The 23,913-nt window shown below is 34.9% G+C and overlaps 1 protein-coding gene across 15 annotated transcripts in view; it reads left to right on the forward strand.

Moving 5' to 3' along the window:
* The window catches only part of LCORL (ligand dependent nuclear receptor corepressor like), a 120,307-nt gene that overhangs the window by 14,734 nt on the left and 81,660 nt on the right, over window positions 1–23,913 (forward strand). For 14 of the 15 annotated variants that reach the window (XM_037045167.1, XM_037045186.1, XM_037045176.1 and 11 more), the window contains one exon: window positions 17,499–17,564. In XM_037045167.1, coding sequence (XP_036901062.1) covers window positions 17,499–17,564 — 66 coding nt within the window. Of the gene's footprint in view, window positions 1–9,323; window positions 9,511–17,498; window positions 17,565–23,913 lie in introns of those variants that run through there. The other variant, XM_037045227.1, reaches the window with a different exon arrangement.

Here is a 23,913-nt window from a genome sequence, read left to right on the forward strand (position 1 = left end):
GAGTTGCAAGTCTATTTCCTTCAGTGAATTAGGGACATTTTCTTTCATTATTTTTTCAGATAAATTTTTCATTTCTTGCTCTTTTCTTTTCTCCTTCTGGCACCCCTATGATTGTACTGTTGGTAGTTTTGAAATATCCCAGAGGCTCCTTAGCCTACCCTTGTTATTTTGGATTCTTTTTGTTCTTCTTGCTGTACTGGTTGAATTTTTTTTCTTCCTTATGTTCAAAAACATTGATATGATTCTCAGCTTCATCCACTCCACTGTCGATTCCCTGTAAATTGTTCATTATTTCACTTAGTGTAACCTTCATTTCTACCTGGGTCTTTTTTATGCTATTGAAGTACTCATCGAGTTCCTTGAGCATCCTATAACCAATGTTTTAAACTCTGAATCTGATAGATTGCTTATCTCCATTTTGTTTGGGTTTTTTTTTCCCCCCAGAGTTTTGTTCTGTTCTTTCAATTAGGCCATGTTTCTCTGTATCCTCATTTTGGCAGCCTCCCCGTGTTTGTTTCTGCATATTAGGAAGGTGCTTTGACTCCCTGTCTTAGTTAGTAGCGTGGCCTATTGTAGAAAAGCACACCAGTAAGTTGGATGGGGTAAATCTGTGTGATGGAGTCTCCGATATGGAGTTACCATTCTATGGCTCTGTTTGGGGGAAGACTCATAAAGGGGGCAGTGGCTGCTATCTGGCCTCTGGAACTCACCGTGATGCCAGACACTTCAGATTCTCCCCATAAGTATGTTACAGGTGCCTTTCTAGCTGCTGTCCTGGTGGTGGAGTCTAAAGAGAGTGAGTCTGCATAGGTTCTAAGTCCTTTGCAGGCCGATTAAGAGAAGATGCCTGGAAATCCCAGTTTCTTCTGTCACCCCAATCCCCACTGGTTTTTACAGCAAAAGTTATGGAGACTTACCTTCCTGGCACTGGAACCCTGGGCTAAGTGGTCTGATGTGGGGCTGGGGTCCTTTGCTCCCAAAGTATCCCTCCCAGTTTTTATCCACCAATTGAGTGTGGAACCACCCATTCCCTATCTCCACCTATCCTTGTGACTCCAGGTCTCCGCCCCCTTACCTGTCTGGATGATTGTGACTTCTTTAATTCCTTGGTTGTCAGACTTACATACAGCTCGATTTTATGATGATTCTGGGTGATAGTAGTTTTGTAGTTTAGTTGTAATTTTTGTTGTGGTTGTACGAGGAGATGAGCTGTGTTTACCTATTCTTCCATCGTTGAAAAATAAAATATCTTACCATACTTAAAACGTTTTATAAATTTAAGACTGTTACAACATAAAAATAAACATTTAAAGGGAAAGTCATAGCCTTGGCTGGTGTGGCTCAGTGGGTTGAGTGCCAGCCTGTGAACCAAAGGGTTGCTGGTTTGATTCCCAGTCAGGGCACATGCCTAGGTTGCATGCCAGGTCCCCAGGAGGGGGTGCGTGAGAGGCAACCACCCATTGATGTTTCTGTCTTTCACTTTCTCCCTCTTTTTTCTCCTCCACAAAAATAATGAATAAAATTAAAATATATAATTACTATATTAAAAAAATAAAAGGAAAGTCATTAGTCTAAATGGTGCATTCTCTTAAATTAATTGCTTTCGCCTTTGAGACCACATAGTCTCAAAATTTTATATATAAAAAATTTTATATATAAATTGTCATATAGACTTATCAACACTGAGTTGCCCTTTGAAATGATGATAGCTAATATTTACTGAATGCTTACCATGAGTCACACTGAACCCTTTTTGGATCCTCAAAGCCCTATGCCTCTGGGCTTTTGCATATTTGCTTTCTCTTTCTGAAGTATTGATATCTGCTCTTCATTCCTTTTTTTGGTAAACTTTTTAAAAAGTATAACTATATCAAAAGAAAATATGCAGATCATAAACTTACACTGCAGTGAACGAAGTTAACATGTTCTAGTAACTACCACCAAATCAAGAAATAAACCTCCCAGAAGTCCTCTCATACCTCTTCCTAATCAATAATTTCTCCCTTGTCCCCAAATGTGGATAATACTCTGACTTCTTAACACCATAGATCATTTTTGCTTGTTTTGGGCAACTTTGTTTAAGTTGAATTACATAGCATTTATTCTCATGTGTCTAGTTTCTTTAATTCAATATTATGTTTGTGAGAATGATTCATATGGTCACCTATAGACATAGTTTATTCATTTTCATTGCTTTATAATATGCTAATATGCAAATATGTCATAGCTTTTTAAAATCTGTTCTTGTTTTGACAGATATACAGGTTATTTCCAGTTTACATTATTACAAATAATACAGTTGATATTCTTATATATTATATACTTTTAATTTTGGTTAAATTCCTGGAATATATTTCAACCTTATTTTAGCTAACCAGATTTCACTTTTTCCAGGAATCCTTTTCTAGCCTCTCCAGGTTTGGATTTGGTACCTTCCTATGTGTACTAATAATGCTCTCTTCTTCTTCTGTCATAAACATTTATGCCGTATTTTTCACAAAAGTTCACAGTTTGTGTGTATGTGTGTAAGTATAAAATCATGTTTTCTCTTTCTCTGTCATCTCGGTGCACATTGAGTATTTAAATGTTTGAATGAGTTTTTTTAATACATTCGCTCTTCTTTATTCTTTAGCAATACATTGCTAAAAATAAAAATAAGCATAAATACAGGGGTAGGTAAAAGTTGGTTTATAGTTGTTTGTATGAAAAATAATTAATCAATAATAGTACAAGAATAAACTTTGTTTTACTTACCATTGTAAACCTACTTTTGCCCACCCCTGTGTAATGGAAATTGCTCTCTGCCTTTCTTTTATTCTCTTTATTTACATGTGCAAAGGTACTTTAAAGTAGATTATTATCAAATTGTGTTAACATTTTTTTAATGTCAGGCATCTGTGTTGTTCCTTTTGTAATTTTGTTCTGCTATACAGCTGTTGTGTTGAATGTTTTTTGCAATTTCATATATAATTTGTGTCACGTTTAATATATAACCTTATTGGTGTCAAATAATATTATTTGTCCTTTGAGGGTGGTCTTGAGTTTTGAAAATAACCAAATGATTTGGAGCAAAAAGGGAATTTTATGAATGATAAATTATCAAAAGTGAGTTGAGATTTCAAGATACATAGATTCTCCTTCTTGCCCCCATCCTCTTGTTGCTTTCAAAGCTTTCTTTTACAGAATTAAGTCAAATTACGTCACTGAGTTCAGGTAGTTAAGCCAGTAATATAAGCCAGAGTTTATAGTATATTGTGCTTTTGAGTTTCTTGTGCCTTCCAAATTGCTTATTTTTGCAAGTTATTTCTCTTGCACTTAATTTATACTTGAGTATAATTTAATTTGTAAGAGTGTTTTCTTTTTCATTTTAGCCTTTTTATTATGAATTTATCTTCTCCAAAATTAAAATGTTCATCTTTGCTTTAACCACTATGCCTCTTACTAATTCTCATACCCTCTCCCTCCCACCCCCCAATTAAATAATAATGATCCCTGTACCTTCTACCATCTTATTTTGTGTGTTAGGCTTGATCGCTCTATTCTTGCTCATATCAGACATTCTATATAATATTTATTGATCTTGTTTGCTGCTTTGCCTTTCTTCCTGAACTGTGAGCTTAAGGCACATGTTTATTAGAAGTTTAACAAAAATGTTTTTTGAATGTGTGAAGACCTTGTCACGTATTTTAGTCTTTTCTAAATCCACTCTTCTTTTCCACAAATGCTTATTTTTAGTCACCTTTCTTAGTTCAAAACTCCTCTACCTCTTTATTGGAAAAAGGTGGCCTCTTTCTCCCTGTAGCCAAATACTCTGTTAGGCCATGAAATTCAGCTACATTTATTAGATAATTCACTACAATGACAAGTTTTGTGGATAATACAGAGTCACTAATAATTGTGCTTATTGTCAAGTAGCTAAATGTTCCAGCTTCCTTTCCTCAATCAAAAAGAAAGAAAAGAGGGAGCAGTGAATAAAGGAAAAAATGTCTCGATTTAGAGTGTGAATGTACTTGGAGAATGTGATGCTGGTAACAATGAATTCTGATAAATAAGATTGGAAAAGTCTTTGTGATAACCATTTAGATCCGTATTTGTTGTATATTAGGTCTGTGCATTTTACACATGAACAAACTGCTGCTTAATATGGTTAGTTGCTCAGCTAGTTGTAAATCTGAAAGAAAATCTTTTGGATTTGTTTGGGACACTTAACAGATGAACAAATTTGGGGAAAGGCATTTCAGGTAGACAACATGAGCAAAAGTTCAGATGTGTAAGCATCTGGTTTCCTGTGAGTGGAATGCAGTTTACATATGAAGTGCTATAAAATGAGGTTGGAGAATAGGCAGGGACTAGATGAGGGAAGGTTGTATATGCTATCTTACAACATCCTATAAGTGGTATATACCCCCTGGACAGTTAAGCAGAATTAGCAGTCTTACACTATTCTAAATGGTGAAAGTTGATTAGAACAATAATTCTTATATCTATTATAAGAACCTTGGCAATCAGAGAGATATTCCAGTAATCTTCACATTTTCTGTACTGCTCAGAATAATGTTAATTAGAGGAGAATTATTTTTAATTTTTTAATTTTTTAATTATTGTTAATGTTTTCTATTACAGTTGACCAATTTTTCCCCCTTTGCTCTCTTCTCCCTGTCCCACTTCCACTCCCACAGTCAATTCCTACACCGTTTATGTCCGGAGGTCATTCATACATGTTCTTTGACCAGTCCCTTCCCCTTCTTTCCACCCTTTCCTGCACCCCTCTGGTCACTGTCAGTCTGTTCCATGTTTCCATTAAAGTGCTTCTATTTTGTTCATTAGTTTATTTTGTTCATTAGATTCTTCTTATAGGTGAGATCATTTGGTATTTGTCTTTCACTCACTGGCTTGTTTCACTTAGCATAATACCCTGCAGTTCCATCCATGATGTTACAAAAGGCAGGAGTTCTCTCTTTCTGCTGCATATTATTCCATTGTGTAAATGTACATGGTTTTTTGGATCCACTCATTTGCTAATGGGTACTTAGGCTGTTTCCAGCTCTTGGCTATTGTAAATAATGCTGCTGTTCTTTGGAAATGGTGATTTGGGATTCTTAGGATATAATTCCAGCAGTGGAATTAAGACAGTTTCATTTTTAGTTTCATGAGGAAATTCCGTGCTGTTTTCCACAGTGGTTGCACCACTCTGCATTCCACCAACAGTGCGCTAGGGTTCCCTTTTCTCCCCCATCCTTGCCAGACTTGTTTGTTGATTTGTTTATGAGGCCATTCTTACAAGTGTGAGGTGATCTCATTGTGGCTTTAATTTGCATCTCTCTGATGGCTAGTTGATGCTGAGCATCCTTTCATATGTCTATGGGCCATTTGTCTTTTTTGGAAAAGTGTCTATTCAGGTCTATTGCCCCTTTTTTAATTGGATTGTTGGTCTTCCTGGTGTTGAGTCATATGAGTTCTTAAACCCTCGTCCAATGTATCAGTGGCCAGTATGTTCTCCTATTTGATTGATTCCCTTCTCATTTTGGTGATGGTTTCTTTAGCCGTGCAGAAGCTTTTTAGTTTTATGTAGCCTTGTTTGTTTATTTTTTCCTTTATTCCCCTTGCCCTAGGAGATATATCGGCAAAAATATTGCCTCGTGGGATATCTGAAATTTTACTGCCTGTGTTTTCCTCTAAGACTTTCATGGTGTCACCACTTATATTTAAGTCTTTTATCCAATTTGGGTGTATTTTGGTGTATTTTGGTGTATGCTGTTGTGTAAGTTGGTGGTCGGTTTCATTTTTTTGCATGTACTAGTCCAGTTCTCCCAATACCATTTATTGAAGAGGCTATTTTTATTCCATTGTATGCGTATGCCCTCTTTGTCAAATATTAATTGACTATATAGATTAGGGTTTATTTCTGAGTTTTCTATAGTGTGCCATTGATCTGTGTGTCTATTCTTATGCCAGTACCAGGCTGTTTTGATTACAGTGGCCTTGTAGTATACTGGTATTTTGATATAGGGTATTGTGATCTCTCCTACTTTGTTTTTCTTTCTCAAGATTGCTGAGGTTATTTGGGGTTAATCCTAGCTACTTTATTTTTCTTGTTGCTATAGTAAATGGAATTTATTTGTAGTTCCTGTTTTGATATTTCATTGTTGATGTGCAAAAATCCCATAAGTTTCTGAATTTTGATTTTGTATCCTGGTATTTTGCCAGCTTCACTTATTAGGTTGAGAAGTGTTTTGGTGGAAACTCTAGGGTTTTCTCCGTACACTATCATGTTGTCTGTGAAAATGAAAATTTTCTCCCTCCTTTCCAATTTGGATGCCTTTTATTTCTTTTTCTTGTCTGATAGCTGTGGCTAGAGCTTCTAGTACTGTGTTGAATAAGAGTGGTAGAAGCAGACACACTTGTCTTGTTCCTGATCTAAGGGGAAAGCTTTTAGTTTTTGCTTGTTTGAGTATAATATTAGCTGTAAGTTTCTCATATATGGCTTTTATTATGATGAGGCATGCTCCCTCTGTTCCCACTTTGCTGTGTGTTTTTATCATAATGGATGCTGGATTTTATCAAATGCTTTTTCAGCATCTATTGAGATGATCATGAGGTTTTTGTCCTTCATTTTCTTTATATTGTATGTTATGTTTATTGATTTGTGAGTGTTGTACCATCCTTGCATCCCTGGGATGAATCTCACTTGACCATGGTGTGTGATCTTTTTTAATGTATTGCTGAATCTGGATTGCCAATATTTTGATGAGGATTTTTGCCTACATGTTCACCAGTGATATTGGCTTGTAGTTTTCTTTCTTTGTTGTGTCTTTATCTGGTTTTGGAATTAGGATGATACAGGCCTCATAAAAAGAGTTTTGGAGTCTTCCCTTTTCTTGAATTTTTTTGGAATAGTTTGAGTAGGGTAGGAGTTAGTTCTTCCTTAAATGTTTGGTAGAATTCCCTTAGGAACCATCCATTCCCGGGTTTTTGTGTGCCAGAAGTTTTTTGATCGCTGCTTTAATTTCACTAGTTGTTATTGGTATATTCAGGGTTTCTGCTTCTTGATTCAGTTTTGGAAGATTGTATGTTTCTAGAAATTTCTCCATTTCACCCAAGTTGTCCAATTTTTTGGCATATAATTGTTCATAGCAATTTCTTGTACTACTTTGTATTTCTGTGGTATCAGTCATAACTTTACCTCTTTCATTTCTGTTTTTACTTATTGGGTCCTCTCTTTTTTTCTGATAACTCTGGTTAAAGGTTTGTCAGTTTTGTTTATCTTTTCAAAGAACCAACTCCTGGATTTATTGATCCTTTTAATTGTTCTAGTCTCTGTGTCCTTTAATTTTGCCCTGATCTTGATTATTTCCTTCCTTGTACTCACTCTGGGTTTTATTTTGTTCCTCTAGCTCTTGTAGATGTAGGGTTAGGTTTTTTATTTGAGCTTTTTCTATCTTTTTTAGATAGGCCTGTATTGCTATGTACTTCCCTCTCAGAGCTGCCTTCACTGTGTCTCATAGGTTTTGGGCTGTTGTGTGTTCATTTTCATTTGTTTCCAGATGCTTACTGATTTCTTCCTTGATCTCATTGTCAGCCCACTCATTATCAGATATGTTATTCAGTCTCCATGTATTTGAATGTTTTTGAGTTTTTTCCTTGAAGTTGGTTTCTAGTTTTGATCTATTGTGACCTGAGCACATGCTTGACATGATTTCAGTTTCTTTGAATTTGTTGAGGCTTGTTTTGTGTCCTACCAAGTAGTCTGTCTTTGAAAATGTTGCATATGCGTTTGAAAAGAATGTCTATTTTGTTTCTTTGAACAGATGTATATATATATATATATATATATCAGTTAAGGCCATTTGATCTAGAGTGTCGTTCAGTGCCACAATATCCTTAATTGATTTTTTGTTAGAAGATCTATCCATTGTTGATGGTGGGGTGTTAAAATCCCTTATGTTGACTGTGTTGTTGTCAGTATCTTTCTTGAAGACCTCCAAGAAACTCTTTATATATTTAGGTTCTCCTATGTTGAGTGCATGTATATTTACAAGGGTTATATTGTCCTGTAGGTCTACTCCCTTAAGTATTATGTAGTGACCTTCTTTCTCTCTTTTTATGGCTTTTATTTTGAAGTCTATTTTGTCTGATAAAAGTATTGTTTCCCAGCTTTCTTTTCAGGTCCATTTGCTTGGAATATTTTTCTTCTGTCCCTTCACTTTGAACCTGTATAGATCTTTTGTTCAGAGGTAGGTCTCTTGTGGACAGTGTACATGCAGGTGGTTCTTTCTCATCCATTCAGTTACCATCTGTCTTTTGATTGGAGCATTTAATCCACTTGTGTTTAAAATTATTATTGATAGGTGCTTGTCCATTGCCATTTTTTCTGTGCCTATGTTCCTCCCTTTCCCTCTCCGCTTACCTCTCTCCCTCTCCTGCTGTCTCTCTTCTTCCCTCCCTCCACCCTCTATTTCTTCTCCTTTTTATAGCAGTTCCTTTAGCATCTCTTGCAGTGTTGACTTGGTGGAGATGTACTCTTTTAGCCTTCTTTTGTCTGGGAAACTCTTTGTTTTGCCGTCCATTTTAAGTGACAGCCTTGCTTGATAGATGAGTCTTGGTTGTAACCCTTGCTTTTCATTACCTGGAATATTTCGTGCCACTCCCTCTGGCTTCTTGTGTTTCTGTTGAGAAATCATCTGAGAGTCTTATCGGAGCTTCCTTGTATGTTACTAGCTGTTTCTCCTTTTCTGCCTTTAAGCTTCTCTGTTTGTCTTTAAAATTTGCCATTTTAATTATGTGTCCTAGAGTAGGCCTCGTTATGTTCATCTTGATTGGGAACCTGTGTGCTTCCTGAATTTGCATTACTTTTTCCCTTATCAAGATAGGGAAGTTTTTGTCATTTTTTTCAAACATCCCTTGCTCCTTTCCTTCTCCTTCTGATATTCTTATGATGCAAATTTGAAAAGAATGTATATTTTGCTTCTTTGGGGTGTATATTTTCCTTCTTTGAACAGTTCTATATATGAAACTTGAACAGTTTCATGTTGTCCTGAAGCTCCTTTAAACTATCCTCATTATTTTTTAGTCTTTTTTTGTTTTGTTGCTCTATTTCTTTCTACCTTGTCTTCTAGCTCACTGATTTGGTCCTCTGCTTCATCTAGCATGATTTTAATTCCTTCTATTGTATTTTTCATTTCAGATATTGTAATCATTTCTTCCTGGTTCTTATTCATAGTTTCTATGTCCTTTGCCATGCTGCTTAATTCCCACTAACTTCCTTTTAGCTCCCATAAAGTTCCTTGTAGTTCTCACTGAGTTTCTTGAGGTGAGTCTTTAAGGTAACAAATTTATAGTTTTGCATAAAACTTTTTTCAGTTTATGAACTGAGTATATCAAACCTCCAACAAATTTACAAAGTAATATAATGTACATCCAAGTACCTTTCATCTTACAGAATAGAACATGGCAGATGGAATTGAAATTCTCATCTGTCATTTGCCAGTCCCATTCTGCTTCCCCTAATCTGTATGTACTTTTCTGTTGGTGTCACTTTTTTGTAAAGCATTCATAGCCTACACTCTATAAGTTATTTCAATGCAAGAGTCAGATATACTTTATGCACTAGGTGCATAAAGTATACTTTCATAACAGTTGTATATTGAGTTTTTCTGCATTTGATTTTAAATGCTCAAAGCATTTAAAGCTTATATTTAAATTATTATATGTTTCTTCCTAAAATATTACTCCATATTTTGTCTCTTTATCTGTATATAAATCTAGTTGTTTTACCAATTAGGTTTGCTTAAAATGAAGCATTATCAGTCCTATAAAATAGGAATATTTTAGTATTGTAATCTTGTAAGAGTAGCTTACAAACTTAGTAAAAGATAAAGGGAAATAATGTGGACACATCCTGGTCATAATGTATTTCCTGAATTTGTGCCTGTATATTCAGGTAGAAGTAAAATCTGATACAGACACCTGAATTGTATATTTCTAGTTTCTAGCAGTAACCAAGAAGCATTTAAATACAGAGAAATAATTATCCCAGTATCAAATCAACTGTGTTTAAGTCTTAAACATGGTAACCATTTATGTGTACTCACTGTGCTGTACATTGGATCCCCAGAGCTTATTCGTTTCACAGTGCAGGGCTTGTATTCTCTGACTAGCGTCTCCCCATCTTCTCCACCCTTTCGCCCCAGGTAGCCACCATTCCACTCTTTGTTTCCGTGAGTTTGAATTTTTTTTTCAAAGTCTACATATTAGTGAGGTCATATGGTATTCCTTTTTATCTGCCTGGCTAATAATGTCCTCTAGATTCATCCCTGTTTGTTGCAAATAGCATGGCTGAGTAGTATGCCATTTTCTGTATATACCACATTTTTATATCCATTTATCTGTTGATGAAAACTTAGGTAATTTCTTTGCCTTGGCTATTATAAATAATACTGAAGTGGACATGGGATGCAGATATCTTTTGTTTCTAGAAGTGGAATTGCTGGATCATCATGTGTAGTTTATTTTTTAATTATATTTATTGATTATGCTATTACAGTTATCCTGATTATTCCCCCTCTGCACAGCATCGCTGACTCCTTCAGGCAATCCCACCACCATTGTTTATATCCAGGGGTCATGTGTATAAGGTCCTTGGCTACTCCATTTCCTATACTATACTTTACATCCCCATGGCTATTCTGTAGCTACTACACATTTAAACTTTTAAATCCCTTCACCTCTTCACCCATTCCTTCACACCCCTCTTCCATCTGGCAACCATCAAAATGCTCTCTGTATCCATGATTCTGTCTCAGTTCTTGTTTGTTTAGTTTGTTTTTTTAGATTCAGTTGTTGATAGATTGGTAGGGAGTATCGTTCATAGTTTTGTTCATAGAAGGTGAAAATTATTGTTCATAGTTTTCATCTTTTTCTTAAAAACATCCCTTTAACATTTCATATAATAATGGTTTGGTAATGATGAACTCCTTTAGTTTTTTCTTGTCTGGGAAGCTCTTTACCTGTCTTTTAATTCTAGATGATAGCTTTGATTGGTAGAACAGTCTAGGCTGCTTTTCATGACTTTGGATACTTCTTGCCAATCCCTTCTAGCCTGCAGAGTTTCTTTTGAGAAATCAGCCAACAGACTTATGGGAACTCCCCTGTAGGTAACTAACTTCTCTTGCTGATTTTAAGATTGCTCTCTTTATCTTTAACCTTTGGCATTTCAATTATGATGTATCTTGGTGTGGTCCTCTTTGCATCCATCTTATTTGGGACGCTCTGTGCTTTCTGGAGTTGCATGTCTATTTCCTTCAGCAAATTAGGAAAAGTTTCTTTCATTATTTTTTCAAATAGATTTCCAATTTCTTGCTCTTTCTTTTCTCCTTCTAGCATCCCCCCATGATGCAAATGTTGGACCTCCTGAAGTTGTCCCAGGGGCTGCTTATACTATCCTCATTTTTTTTATTCTTTTTTCTTCTTGTTCTGATTTTTTTTCTTCCTTATATCCAAGTCATTGATTTGATTTTTGGCTTCATCCACACTACTGTTGTTTCCCTGTAAATTGTTCTTTATTTCAATTAGTGTATCCTTTGTTTCTGACTGGATCATTTTTTTTTATGCTGTTGAGGTTCTCACTACATTCCTTGAGCATCCTTATAACCAGTGTTTTGAACTCTGCATCTGACAGATTGCTTGTTTCCATTTTGTTTAGTTCTTTTTCTGGAGTTGTGATATGTCCTTTCATTTGGGTCATGTTTCTTTGTCTCCTTATTTGGGCAGCCTCCTTCCATTTATTTCTGTGTATTACGCAGAGCTCCTTTGACTCCATGTCTTGGTAGTGTGGACTAGTGTAGTAGGTGTCCTGTAGGGTCCAGTGGCACAGACTCCCTATCACGAAGGTGGGTACTCGAGGTGCGGCCCTTCATGTGGGCAGATTACACCCTCCTCTTGTAGTTGAGCCTTGGTTGCTGCTGGCAGATCAATGGGAGGGATTTATCCAGGCCAGTCAGCTGCAAGGATGGACTGACCACTTACCACTAACCTCTTCTCCCCATGGAGGATTAGCTGTCCAGGGATAGGGTTGTGGTGGTCCAATGTGGTCTGTAGCTGTACACTGGGTACACTGTCCCTGAGGTTTCTTAGGTGGCGCAGGCCAAGGTCAGCCCACACCTGTGGTCTGCCCAGGTCCATCCAGCCTGAGGTATAAAGGAATCTGAGATGGTTGCTCCTTGTGCTGGGGTTGGAGATTCCCAGGTAAAGGCAAGCTGTGAATCTAGGCTGGCTGCTGTTGGTGCCAGGCCTAGGGCTTGCTGAGGCCATCTGTTGCTTGTTTGATAGGATTGAGGAAGTTGTGAAGCATGAATCAAGACCAGCCATTCATATGGAAAAGCAGCTTGAGTGGGTCCATAAGTTGGGTGGGGATAGAGTCTCTGGGGATCTCCAAAGTGGGTCAAACAGTTTTAGCCAGGTTGATGGAATCACAGATATGCTACCAGCTTACTGGGTCTGTTGGGGGAGGGTTTAGAAAAGGGGCAGTGGCCTCTGCTTGCATTGATGCCATACATGTCATTTTCTCTCTGAAAGGCACCGGGTGCCTTTTAAGCTCCTACCCTGGTGCTGGGGCTCAGAGGGACTGAGTGTGAGTAGCTGAGTCTGTTTGTGAGTGCTTTTAGAGGAACTGCTTGGGGCTCCAGCAGTTTCTTCCACTAACTCAATCCCCACTGGTTTTTGCTGCCAAAAGTTATGGGGACTTATTTCCTGGCACTGGAACCCTGGGCTGGGGGTGCTGGTTTGGGGTGGTACTCCTCACTCCCCAGATACCCTCCTGATTTTTATCTACCACATGTGTGTTGAAGGATTAGTCTGTTCCACCTCTGTGCCCTTCCTAAAGATGTGGTTTCTTTAATTCTAGTTGTCAGACTTTCACTCAACTTGATTTCTGGCAGTTTTAAGTGATGGTTGTTCTATGGTTTAGTTGTCATTTTGATGTGGTTGTGCAAGTAGGCGAGCCATGTCTGCCTATGCCACTATCTTGACCAGAAGTCTATGGTTTATTTTTAATTTTTTGAGGAATCTTTACACTCTTTTTCTTAGTGGCTGTACCAATTTACATTCTCACCTACAGTGCACAAGGGTTCCTATTTTCTCCACATCCTCACCAACACTTTTTGATGACAGCTAATCTAACTGGTGTGGTGATACCTCATTGTGGTTTTGATTTGATGTCTGTGATTGTGTTTTTATTTTTATTGTATTTTTTTACACTACCTTTAACCCCTTTATACCCTCTTCCCCCAGCAATTACCAGCTGTTGTCTATGTCCCTGAGTCCTCTTTCTTTTTGCCTCAAGCCCTCCACCCCTTGAAGTCCCCTCCCTTCACTAGCTGTCATCCTGCTCTCCATCCATGAGTCTGATTAGTGAGGTTGAGCACTTTTTTCATGGACCTGTTAGCCATTTGTATGTCTTCTTTGGTGACATGTCTGCTCAGTTGCTCTGCCCATTTTTTAAATCAGATTGTTTGCTTTTGGCTATTGACTAGTATGAATTCTTTATATATTTTGGATATTAACCCCTTAGTAAGTACGTGGTGACAAATATTTTCTGTAGGTTGTCTGTTCATTTTGTTGATGATTTAAAAATCATTGCCAACACCAGTGTGAAGAATCTTTTTCCCTGTGCTTTTTTCTAGGAGCTTTACACTTTCAGTTATTCTTAAAACCGTGATTTTAGAATGAATAGGACATACCCAGATGTGCTTTGGGTTGGGAATAGGGGTTGGAATCTATATAGTAGGCTGAAGGAACAGCTTTGTGTGGATGCCTGAGGCGAGATACATTATAGCATTTCTTAGGGTTTGAGTGTTGGCAGGAGTGAGGGCTAGGGAATAACATAGTACCTGATGACATACTGATTTTTCTTCTATGTAGAGTGAAATACTATTTGTAGTAAAAAAATACCATTATAACATTAATTAAAATAGAAAAAACTTTTAAATGGTAATTTTAAAATATTTTGATTCTAATACTTGATGAAGAAACAAGTATTAGAATCCGTTAATTAGGAAATGAGACTTCATCTTCCATCTATGTACTGATGGTCTCTGGAGTCTATATTTTTATGTCTGGATGTTTTTGTTGAATTTATGCTCATATATCCAAGTTAGCACATCCATAAGTGTATTCCTCGTATATCTACCAATTGTATAATACAAAATAAACAAAAAAAAACATTATGGATTTTCTGTCTCAGTGAATATTTGCTCACTTACCTTCTCAAGCCAGAAATCTTTGCTCTTTTCACTCCCACCTAAAAATAATGAAGCTGTGGCATCATTTAATTATTATTTCATTTCACTGCATTAAATGACTCAAAGTTACCCCTTTCTTGCAGGTAAACTACTGCTACCTAAATACATGGTGGTGGTGGTGCTTTTCTCTGCTGCATTTCTGCAAGTTTTCTAACCATTCTGTCTTTATTCTTTTTTCATTTTAGTCTATCTGCGTTTGCTGCTTGAATGATCTTTTCTGAATGCAGAGCTAACCATCCCTCATTCTGGCTTTTAGGTTAAGAATCAACTATTTGGCAAAGCGTTCTAGGCCCTTCAAGATCTGTGTTGTGCACATCTCTTCAGTTTTTATACTGCCCTTTCTTCATGTCCTGTTTATTTTGCCATATTTTTTCAGTTTCTAGACATGGCTGTTCAAATTTAAAGTAACACAACTAAATAAAATTTAGAAATAAGTTCTTCAGCTCCTATGTAGGGTAGGACAAATACAGGTTTATAGTTGTGAAACACACAGTTTATTCTTTTATTATTATTTATTAATTATTGTATTATTTTCTATGCTAATGATTGTAAACCTACATTTGCCCCACCCTGTATTTGACAGCACAGATTCAGATCATTTCTACATTATACGATATTAAATTGGTTAGTTCTGTTCCTTAATATAGTGAGCTCTCTTTTCCCTATGCCTTTGTGCGTGATGCTCTCTTTTTCTAAATGTTTAGTGTACTTTCTTATTTTGCCCAGCTATTATTCTTTCATTAAGATTCAGCTTGGACATCACAATTTCTAGAAAACCTTTCCTGACACCATCTTTTCCTCTCGCCTTCAACCCTAAAGTCTCAACTCTTGCCTTTTGCCTAAATGTCTCGTGTATTTAAATACAGGAATCAGTGTTTAATAGCAAGATTCTGGCAGATAGAGAGTATTGGAATTTTTGTATTAATTATAGTTTTAGTCAATAGAGTTTCATATTAAGTATGGTACATGGATTTACCACCATGGAAGTAAAGATACATTTAAATGGATTTATCATTTAAATACTGGCTAAATCATTAAAGCCCTGGCTAAACTTTGTGTTGAGTGCTGACCTATGAACAAAAACATTTGATTCTGGGTCAGATACATGCCTGGGCTGCCACCCAAGTCCCCATTTGGGAGCATGCGAGAGGCAACCAATGGATTTTTCTCTCACGCATTGATGTTTCTGTCCCTCTCTTCCTCCCTCCCTTCCCATCTCTCTAAAAAATAAATAAAATCTTTAAAAATTTTTTGATAAAATTCAGCATCTATTCATGGTAAGGAAAACTGCATAGCAAGGTACACAGAAAAGAAACTTTCTTAATCTGATGTTATTTATTTTAAAAGAATATAGCAAACATATTTAATGATGAAACCTTCAATGCTTTCTCATTGAAATTGGATATAAGTCAAGATGCCTTATGCTGTCACCACTAATTTTTAACATTATACTACAGTTCTTAGCCAAGGCAGAGAGACAAGAACAGACAAGAAAGCAATAGGGCCTGGATAGGGAAAAAACAAAGCTACCATTGTCTATAGATGATATAGTTGTGTATATTGAGAATCTCCAGGTCAGTTATCATAATTGAAGAGTTTAGCAGTGTTGCTAGATACAAAGTCAGTATACAAACATCAATTGTGTTCCTGTAAACCTACAAAAAAACAGAATTTTCAACTATAGGTATCATTTACAATAACACTAACACTGTGCAGTATGAATAAGTTTTAATGGGCTATATGTAAGACCTTGGTCTTATCTAGTGAGGAGTTGAGAAACCCAATAGAATGGAAGCGTTAAGTCCTTGTTTGCTTTCTTTTCAGGCTTAAATGTAGGAAATGTGTATTTAAACTCAGTAAGTTTAAATAAGGAGAGGCTGTCTATACATTTTGTCCAGTATAGGACAGAATGACACCCTGAAATAGTTGTTTGCATTATTATATTTTGAGTCCATTGAGCACAGCAAAATATAATTAGATTATCTTAGTAATAAAGATTTTGAGCTAGGTCAATCTGAGGCATTCTACAACATGAAAGTCTTTTCCATAGTATTCTTGTAAGCTCTCTCTGGTGCAAATTCATTCACTTTTCTGCCTGAAATTTTCACTAATGGGTACTAGTACTGAGTCATTTCACAAAGATTTTATTAAGGACATATTTACCAAGTACCATAAGTCCTTTATCATATCTAAGACATCATAAGATGCATCATTCCTGTTAAGTGAAAAAATGTTGACCCTTTTGACTGACACACCATTGATTTTAATACACATCTTGATTACAGAGACATTAACATGTCTTTTGAAAGCATCTAATGGCTTATGGAATGTTTCTATCAAAGTATTTCTACTTTTTTACAATTTTGGAATATCACTGAGAAAATCTTTAGCTTTCATTTTTCAGATCTATCATGCTACCGTTAGTTTTTTTCTCCCTAATTTAAGCATTCTTTACACAGTTCCTTTTCTTAATTTCACAGTTACTTTGCCATTCTAGTTATTTTCCTCTGGATGCCTTGTAGTTTGTCAAAAAGTAGCTTAAAATACAGACTTCAAAAAGAAAATTTTAAAGTTAGTATATCCATCAAGTAGAACTCTATGTAAGTTCATGACCTAGGGTTTTATTAACTTGACAAGATTTTTAGTAATTTTTTCCTGAAAGTAGTCCATATTCATGAATAAGTTAGGGTATTGAAATTTTTATATGTTAAAATTTCGTATGCATCATACTTTCCCCAGCAAGAATTTCTCTTCAGTGACACTCTTGCTCATTTTTATAATTGAGGTTAAAGATGCAACTTTTTTAAGTTAACATTCTTTATGACAAATATAAACAGGATTATAATACACATCTTTTCTAATTTTTCTTCTTTTTACAAAATTATTTTAAAAAGAAATCTGCCCATAATATTTTAACCTGGGAACATTTCTAAATGACAAATATGTTTACCCTTTTTAATAGTGAATACTTACATTTGAATATTTTCATTCTTTATAATCATATAATTTTTGGCAGTTATATGATTGTTTATTATGTTATATATTGCATAGTTCAGCTTAATTCAACTAAAGGAAAAAATGACACCTCATAGTATGTTAAATTTATAATTTTCTGATTCCTCTAGAGTTTATAGTTTTTTATTATTGTAAAACTAAGGTTTTTTTAGTAGTTAATATACTTTTCTTTCTTTAATATCACAGGTTTTGAGAGTATTTTAGAAGGGCTTTATGGACCACGGCTACGAAGAGACCTCAGTTTATTTGAAGGTAATGTTTTACTTCAAATTTTTAACCTGTCCTGTTTAACAGATGAAAGATGATTTTTCTGTACTAAATTTATAGTAAACATGAATTTGTTTTCTTGTTTAAAAAGAAAACATTTTTAAATGAATAAATAAACTGATCCAAATATTATTCCTATTATCATATGATGTTAAAACCTTTTAAAAAATTAATACACTGATCAAAATATAAAATGAAGCTTGGTTTTGGCTCAGTGGTAAAATTTGATTTTTGTTTATATTACATTCCTCCACTTCATAAAGAGTACTCAGTGGGATGCATTTAAATAAATATCTCCTGTTGCTTATGGTATAGGCAGCTTGGAGCTCAGATCATCACTCTTAAGAAGTCCTGCCACGTGTGTTCGGTTTTATATTTATGATTGACACTGTTTGTTACTTACTATAGTTTCCTCTTCTAAGTGTTCTTGCATAAACCCTGGTAGAAGATTCTGATCTGTGATGTAATTGCTGTGATACCATAGTTTAGTTGTTTCACTCATTGCTTTCAAACATAGAATGCTAGGAGAGGACATATGTGTAGCCATCTGAAATTTTATAGTACAGTTCACTTATAAAATGGGTAATGCTAGTATAGCATTCTTTCTGTATCTTGTCAGTTTCTTGTGCTGTTACCTTCTGTTCTACTCTGGTACAGTTAGTCTATGAATACCAAGGTCCTAGAAGACCTAAAGGTACCTCCTATATTCAAATATATGTGTGTGTCTGTATATATATATGTGTATATGTATATGTCTTTAGAGTTGAGGTAGTTACAGTGGTAGTTGGAGTAGTCAGAAGTTTTCTGCTCATTTTATATTAATGTTGAGGAGGGTTGAGATGAATCATAAGATCTGAAAGTATCTGAAAGATCATTTGTCCCAGCCACCCATCTTCAATCAGATGAATGATAGTCACACAGAACATGACTTTAAGGATTAAGACTCCAAAATATGTCTGTTTCAGTATTTTATCATCGTTATGGCTAAAATCTTCTTTTAAAATACCTCTTAACTTTAATACACTTCTCACTGTGTCATAGCTTAACACTGAATTTAATATTTTTTACCTGAGGTATTTATAAGCAGTACTAATTGTAGTTTTATCTGTTTTTCTGAGCTTATAAATAAAGAAAAAAGCTAAAGAGACAATATTTATGCTCTTTCAGAAATTATTTATTTTACGAAGGGTGGAATGTTTTAAGGAACTAAATGCAGGTATTTTATTTTTAGACTATTATTTCTATGGTGTATATGAAACGTGTTCTTTTTAGGAAATTAGAAAATATAAATAAGGCTGAAAGTAAAAAATTAGTCTCATGACCTGTGGATAACTTTCACCATTTTTAATATAAATGTAACATATATGTTTATATGTACTTATTCTTTTATTAAGGTAGTATATACTGTATGTACAGTATATTATAGTTTTTGTACCTACTATGTTCACTAGTGTATCATTTGGGTATACAAAGTTCTTAATCATCATTCTTTTTTTTTTATCCTCACCCAAGAACTTGCTCATTGATTTTAGAAAGAAGGGAAGAGAGGGAGAGGGAGAGAAACCTCAGTGCAAGGGAGACACATTGATTGGTTGCCTCTTGTACATGCCCTGATTGGGGACTGAACCCACAACCCAGGCATGTGCTTTGACTAGGAATCGAACTTGCAATCTTTCGGTTTATGGGAAGATGCTCCAACCAAGTGAGCCACACTGGCCAGGGCTTGATCATCATTCTCAGTGGCTATGCAGTATTATATTGTGAATCTATTATAACTAATTAAACTCAGTTAATTTAAAACCCCATTGCTATATATCTCATTTCATTTATTCTTTTATTTCCAATAGATCTTGACCTCTTTTGTGCTTTTTTCATAGGGGATTTACAAAATTAGCTAAGCTTTGGAACTCAATCTTTTTCTCATACATTGGCACATAATTATATTGCCCTTTCTCACCCCAAATGTTCTAACTTTTCTCCAAATTTTGTAAGTAAATTGTTCCTCTTTTTTTTGTTTTTTGCTTTTTTGGATTAAAAAGACTTCTAATTAAAATTGTAGGCTCAAGAGTAATAATACTAATTGTAGTAATAAATCTGTATCTGTGCAGATAAATATGAAGACAGCTATGTGTTTTGAAGGAAAATCAAACCAGTACTATCACTAAGTGTGGAGCCTTTGGAAAAGGCATGTAGGAGCTACCTATCTATTGTAAACATCTCCAGTCTTTCTTGCCCTCTTCTAAATAAGTGTGCTTTCTTTGTTGTTACCATTGTTAAAATGTGGCTTAATATTTAGGTGTTAGGACTACAAGTATAATTATTTCTTACTCTACATATCTGTATGCAGGAGTCAAATAGATTAGTGTATATTTTTAGATTAAATCATGGGAAATCTGAACCCATCTTACTTCAAAACTCAGGAGACAAATAAATTGGATAGCAAAGGATTCTTTTTCATTCCTCTAAACTTTTTATAAAGCTAAATGCATATTTAAATTTTATAATAAATTTAAATTTAAAGAGGTACATCACAAACCTGCTACCGTTTTTGTGGGAAAATCTTCTAAATTTCATACTGCTACTTTAAAAATCACCTTTGCCACACATTGTTTTTAAGGCATTTGTATCATATATTGGTGTTTTGAGAAGTTTGTATTTTAATTTGATTCAGAACCACCTTCAGACTGAATGGTACTGAAAAAAAGCTTTTGAGTACTGCAGATTTGTAATTTGTTGGAAACAAAACAGAAATTCTAGCTTTCTGTGTTCTTTGATCTGTTGTCATGACTTTTTGTATATTCGAGGGAAACATAACTGTTATTTCTTTTTGGTGTAAAGTCTCCAAAGAAACTTCGAATGTCATAAACTTTCTACTTTTATGTACTCCCAGAAAATTTCTCTGTACTCTTCCTGACCTTCTCTTCTATCTCCCCCATCTCCCCCAAACTTTTCTTGCTGTCACAGGACTTTTAGTCCATTCTTTTTCGTGTCTTATTGATGAGCCAGCTTTTTTTTCTCTCATGGGATCATCTGATTTACTTGCTCTGATTATGGATATTTTACAAAAATGTGAAAGGAGTGTAGTAGGGTTATGTAAACTTGCTGATAAGATCCTTATTGTTTTTTTTCTGTTTGTTCATATACCAAAGGGAGATTATATCAGAGGTCTGCAAGCTCTATGTATAGCATTTGGGCCAAATTAAACTCATTGACTGTTTTTGAAGGCCTGTAAGCTAAGAATAATTTTTACATTTTTAAACAGTTGGGAAAAATCAAAAGATTAATATTTCATGATGTGAAAATATAAAATATTTTTCACCCTTTTCATGATGTGAAAAATAATCATCTAATTATTCATTTAATAAAGTTTTAGTGGTAACAGCCTCTCATTTGTTGACATATTGTGTGGCTGCTTTTGTACCACAATTGTAGGGATGAATGGTTGTGACTCTATGGCTGTAAAACCTAAAATAGTTTCTAACTAGTGGTTTACAGAAAAGGATTGCTGACTGAAATTTAATATTTTTGGCTTAGTATTCTTTTTTCCAAGTATTAACATTGTGATGATGGAGGCAACAAAACTAATTTTTAATAAAATGTATTGGATGGAATATTTGGAATGCCTATTTTGTGTTAGGAATGGACATTAGCAATGAGAAAAGAAAAATTAATTAAGAGGATCTCTTCCTACTAGGAACTTGTGGCCTAATATTAAGTCAAAAGTTGGTAATTTCCTAATATAAATTGATGATTATTTCTATTAAAACCAGAGAATCTAATACTATTTTGTAGTTATTATATAATAAGTTTTATTGCTAGCTTCTATCAAGTAGAAAGAAAGACTTCTCTGAGTATATTCACTATGGCATTTATAATGCCAGAACTAGAGAAACAAGCTTAATTATCTAGCAGTGGGATATTGATTAAATAAATTATAGTACATCTCTTTGATGGACTATATTTATCTTTAAAAAATTATTTAGAAGTATATTTGAGTGTGGAAAATATTTTGATAAGCAAGCGTGTGTATAATTCTAACTTTTAAAATAAATAGTATTTCTAAGAGCACTGTTACATTTACAGGAACATCTACTAGAAAGTACAGAGTTCCCATATATTCCCTCTTCCCTCTCTCATAGCTTCCCCCATATTAACCTCTTTCATTAGTGTGTACATTTCTTATAATCAATGAACTAATATTGATGCATTATTATTAACTAAAGGCCCCATAATTTACATTAGTTTCATTCTGTGTGTGTTGTACATTTGTGTGGGTTTTGCCACACACAATGTCGTCTGTTCACTATCACGGTCTCATTCACAGTAGTTGCTGCCCTAAAAATCACCCATATTGACTTTTTCAGGCCTCTCACCTGTTTTTAAAACATGTCACTGATCTTTTTACTGTATAGTTTTTTTTCTTTTCCAGAATGTCATATACTTGGAATCATAACAATTTTTAATCTTTTTGTACTCACTTCTTCCCCTGAGCAGTATGCATTTAAGGTTCCCTCTCTGTGTTTTCATGGCTTCGTAATTCATTTATTTTTATTCCTAAATAATACTGCTTTATGTAGACGTACCACATTTTACTGAATTCATTTACCTGTTTGAAAGATATCTTGGTCACGTTCAAGACATCGAGGTACTTATGAATAAAGCAGCTATAAACATTTGTGTGAAAGTTCTTGTGTGGACATGTTTTCAACTCATTTAGGAAAATTTCAGATTGTCCAAAATGTCTGTATGGTTTTTTCCATAAAATAAAAGACACACTTCCATTTTCACCAGTAACTATGATTTAGATACTTTGAGTATGTCAGCTATCTGCCACATGGTATAATGTTGATTGTTCTCAATTAATGTCTTGATTTGATCACTGTGAACTCCAACTCCCCAACTGTGGAATATCGTCCAGCAAGAAATCTCCACCACAAAACTTCGCATACTATTTTTGATGCATTCAATCAGTCAGAGCATCTTCTCCATACACTGCACAAATCATTTTTGCATTTCAGTTTAGTTTTTACCTTTCTTGAAATAATAAAGCATAATATGTTGAAAATGTATTTTTTCCATCTTTAATGTTAAAATGGCTACACAGAAATTCATGAGTTTTGATAAGTTTTTTTTAAGTTCACACTGATATGACAGCTGTTCACAATACAATCTAACAAAATTGTTTTGAATGAAGTTAAAGCCAGCTAAGTGCTACTACAGCCATCTTACAGAAAAAAACCAAATGAACTTTTTGACCAACGTAATACCTAGGAGCACCATTGGTAGATCGAATGGAAAGGCTGTGTTTAGCTTAGGAAAGAACTACCATACTGTCTTCAAAAGCGGCCTTACTATTTTGCATTCCCACCAGTTCTTTTTCCCTACATCCTCACAGGCATTTGATGCTGTCAGTGTTTTTGGACTATAACCATACTGTTAGGTGAGTAGTGGTACCTTGTCTTAATTTGCAGGTCTCTAATGGAACATGATTAGTGCCTTTTCATATGCTGCTTTGCTCTCCACATATCTTCTTAGATGAGATGTCTGTTTAGACAAGTTTTGGCATTTGGGTAATGACGGAATTATAGAACAAGTGAGGAAATAGTTCCTTTTTCTGGAGCAGACTATAGAGAAACAAACCATCTGGACTGGTGCTTTCTGTTTGTGAAGGTTAATTATTGATTTAATTTTTTAAATAGAAATAGGCCTGTTGAGTGTATATTTTTTTCTTGTGTGAGATTTGGTAGATTGTTTCTTTCAAGGAATTCATCCGTTTCATTTCTAAAGTTATCAAATTTGCAGACAACTAATGCTGTTCACAATATTCTTAGGATGATTGGTAGTGATGATCAGTAGTTATTATTCATAGTATCGGTAGTGGTAGTCCATCGTTTTATTTCTAATATTTTCTCTTTTACTTGGTTAGCCTGCTAGAGGTTTATAAATTTTATTGATCTTTTCAAAGAATCAGCTGACTCTAATTTTTAAAAAGGCATAGATAAACTGGAAGGACCTGTTGCAAGTGTTAATCATTATCTCTGGATGATAGCAGTAAGAATAGTTTTTTTTCCCCTTGAATCTTTTGATGTAGTTAATATGAAGTTTTATAAAGAAAAATTGGTTTAAAATACATTGCCCACTGGTCAGTGTCTTACCTCAAAATCAACATACAGTAGTCACAACCACTTTTTCATGACCTTAATGCAAAATCCAGGTCAGTATTGTTTTTTTACTTTTCATTGGGCTTTGTCTTTGGGAACTTAAAAGCTACTAAAGAAACTAAAAACATTCAAAAGAAGTGTGATTATTTTAAATAAAATAAAAGTAACATCTA

This window comes from Sturnira hondurensis, unplaced genomic scaffold, assembly GCF_014824575.4.
Source record: "Sturnira hondurensis isolate 20B ecotype Veracruz unplaced genomic scaffold, ASM1482457v3 Scaffold0000780, whole genome shotgun sequence".
NCBI lineage: Eukaryota > Metazoa > Chordata > Mammalia > Chiroptera > Phyllostomidae > Sturnira > Sturnira hondurensis.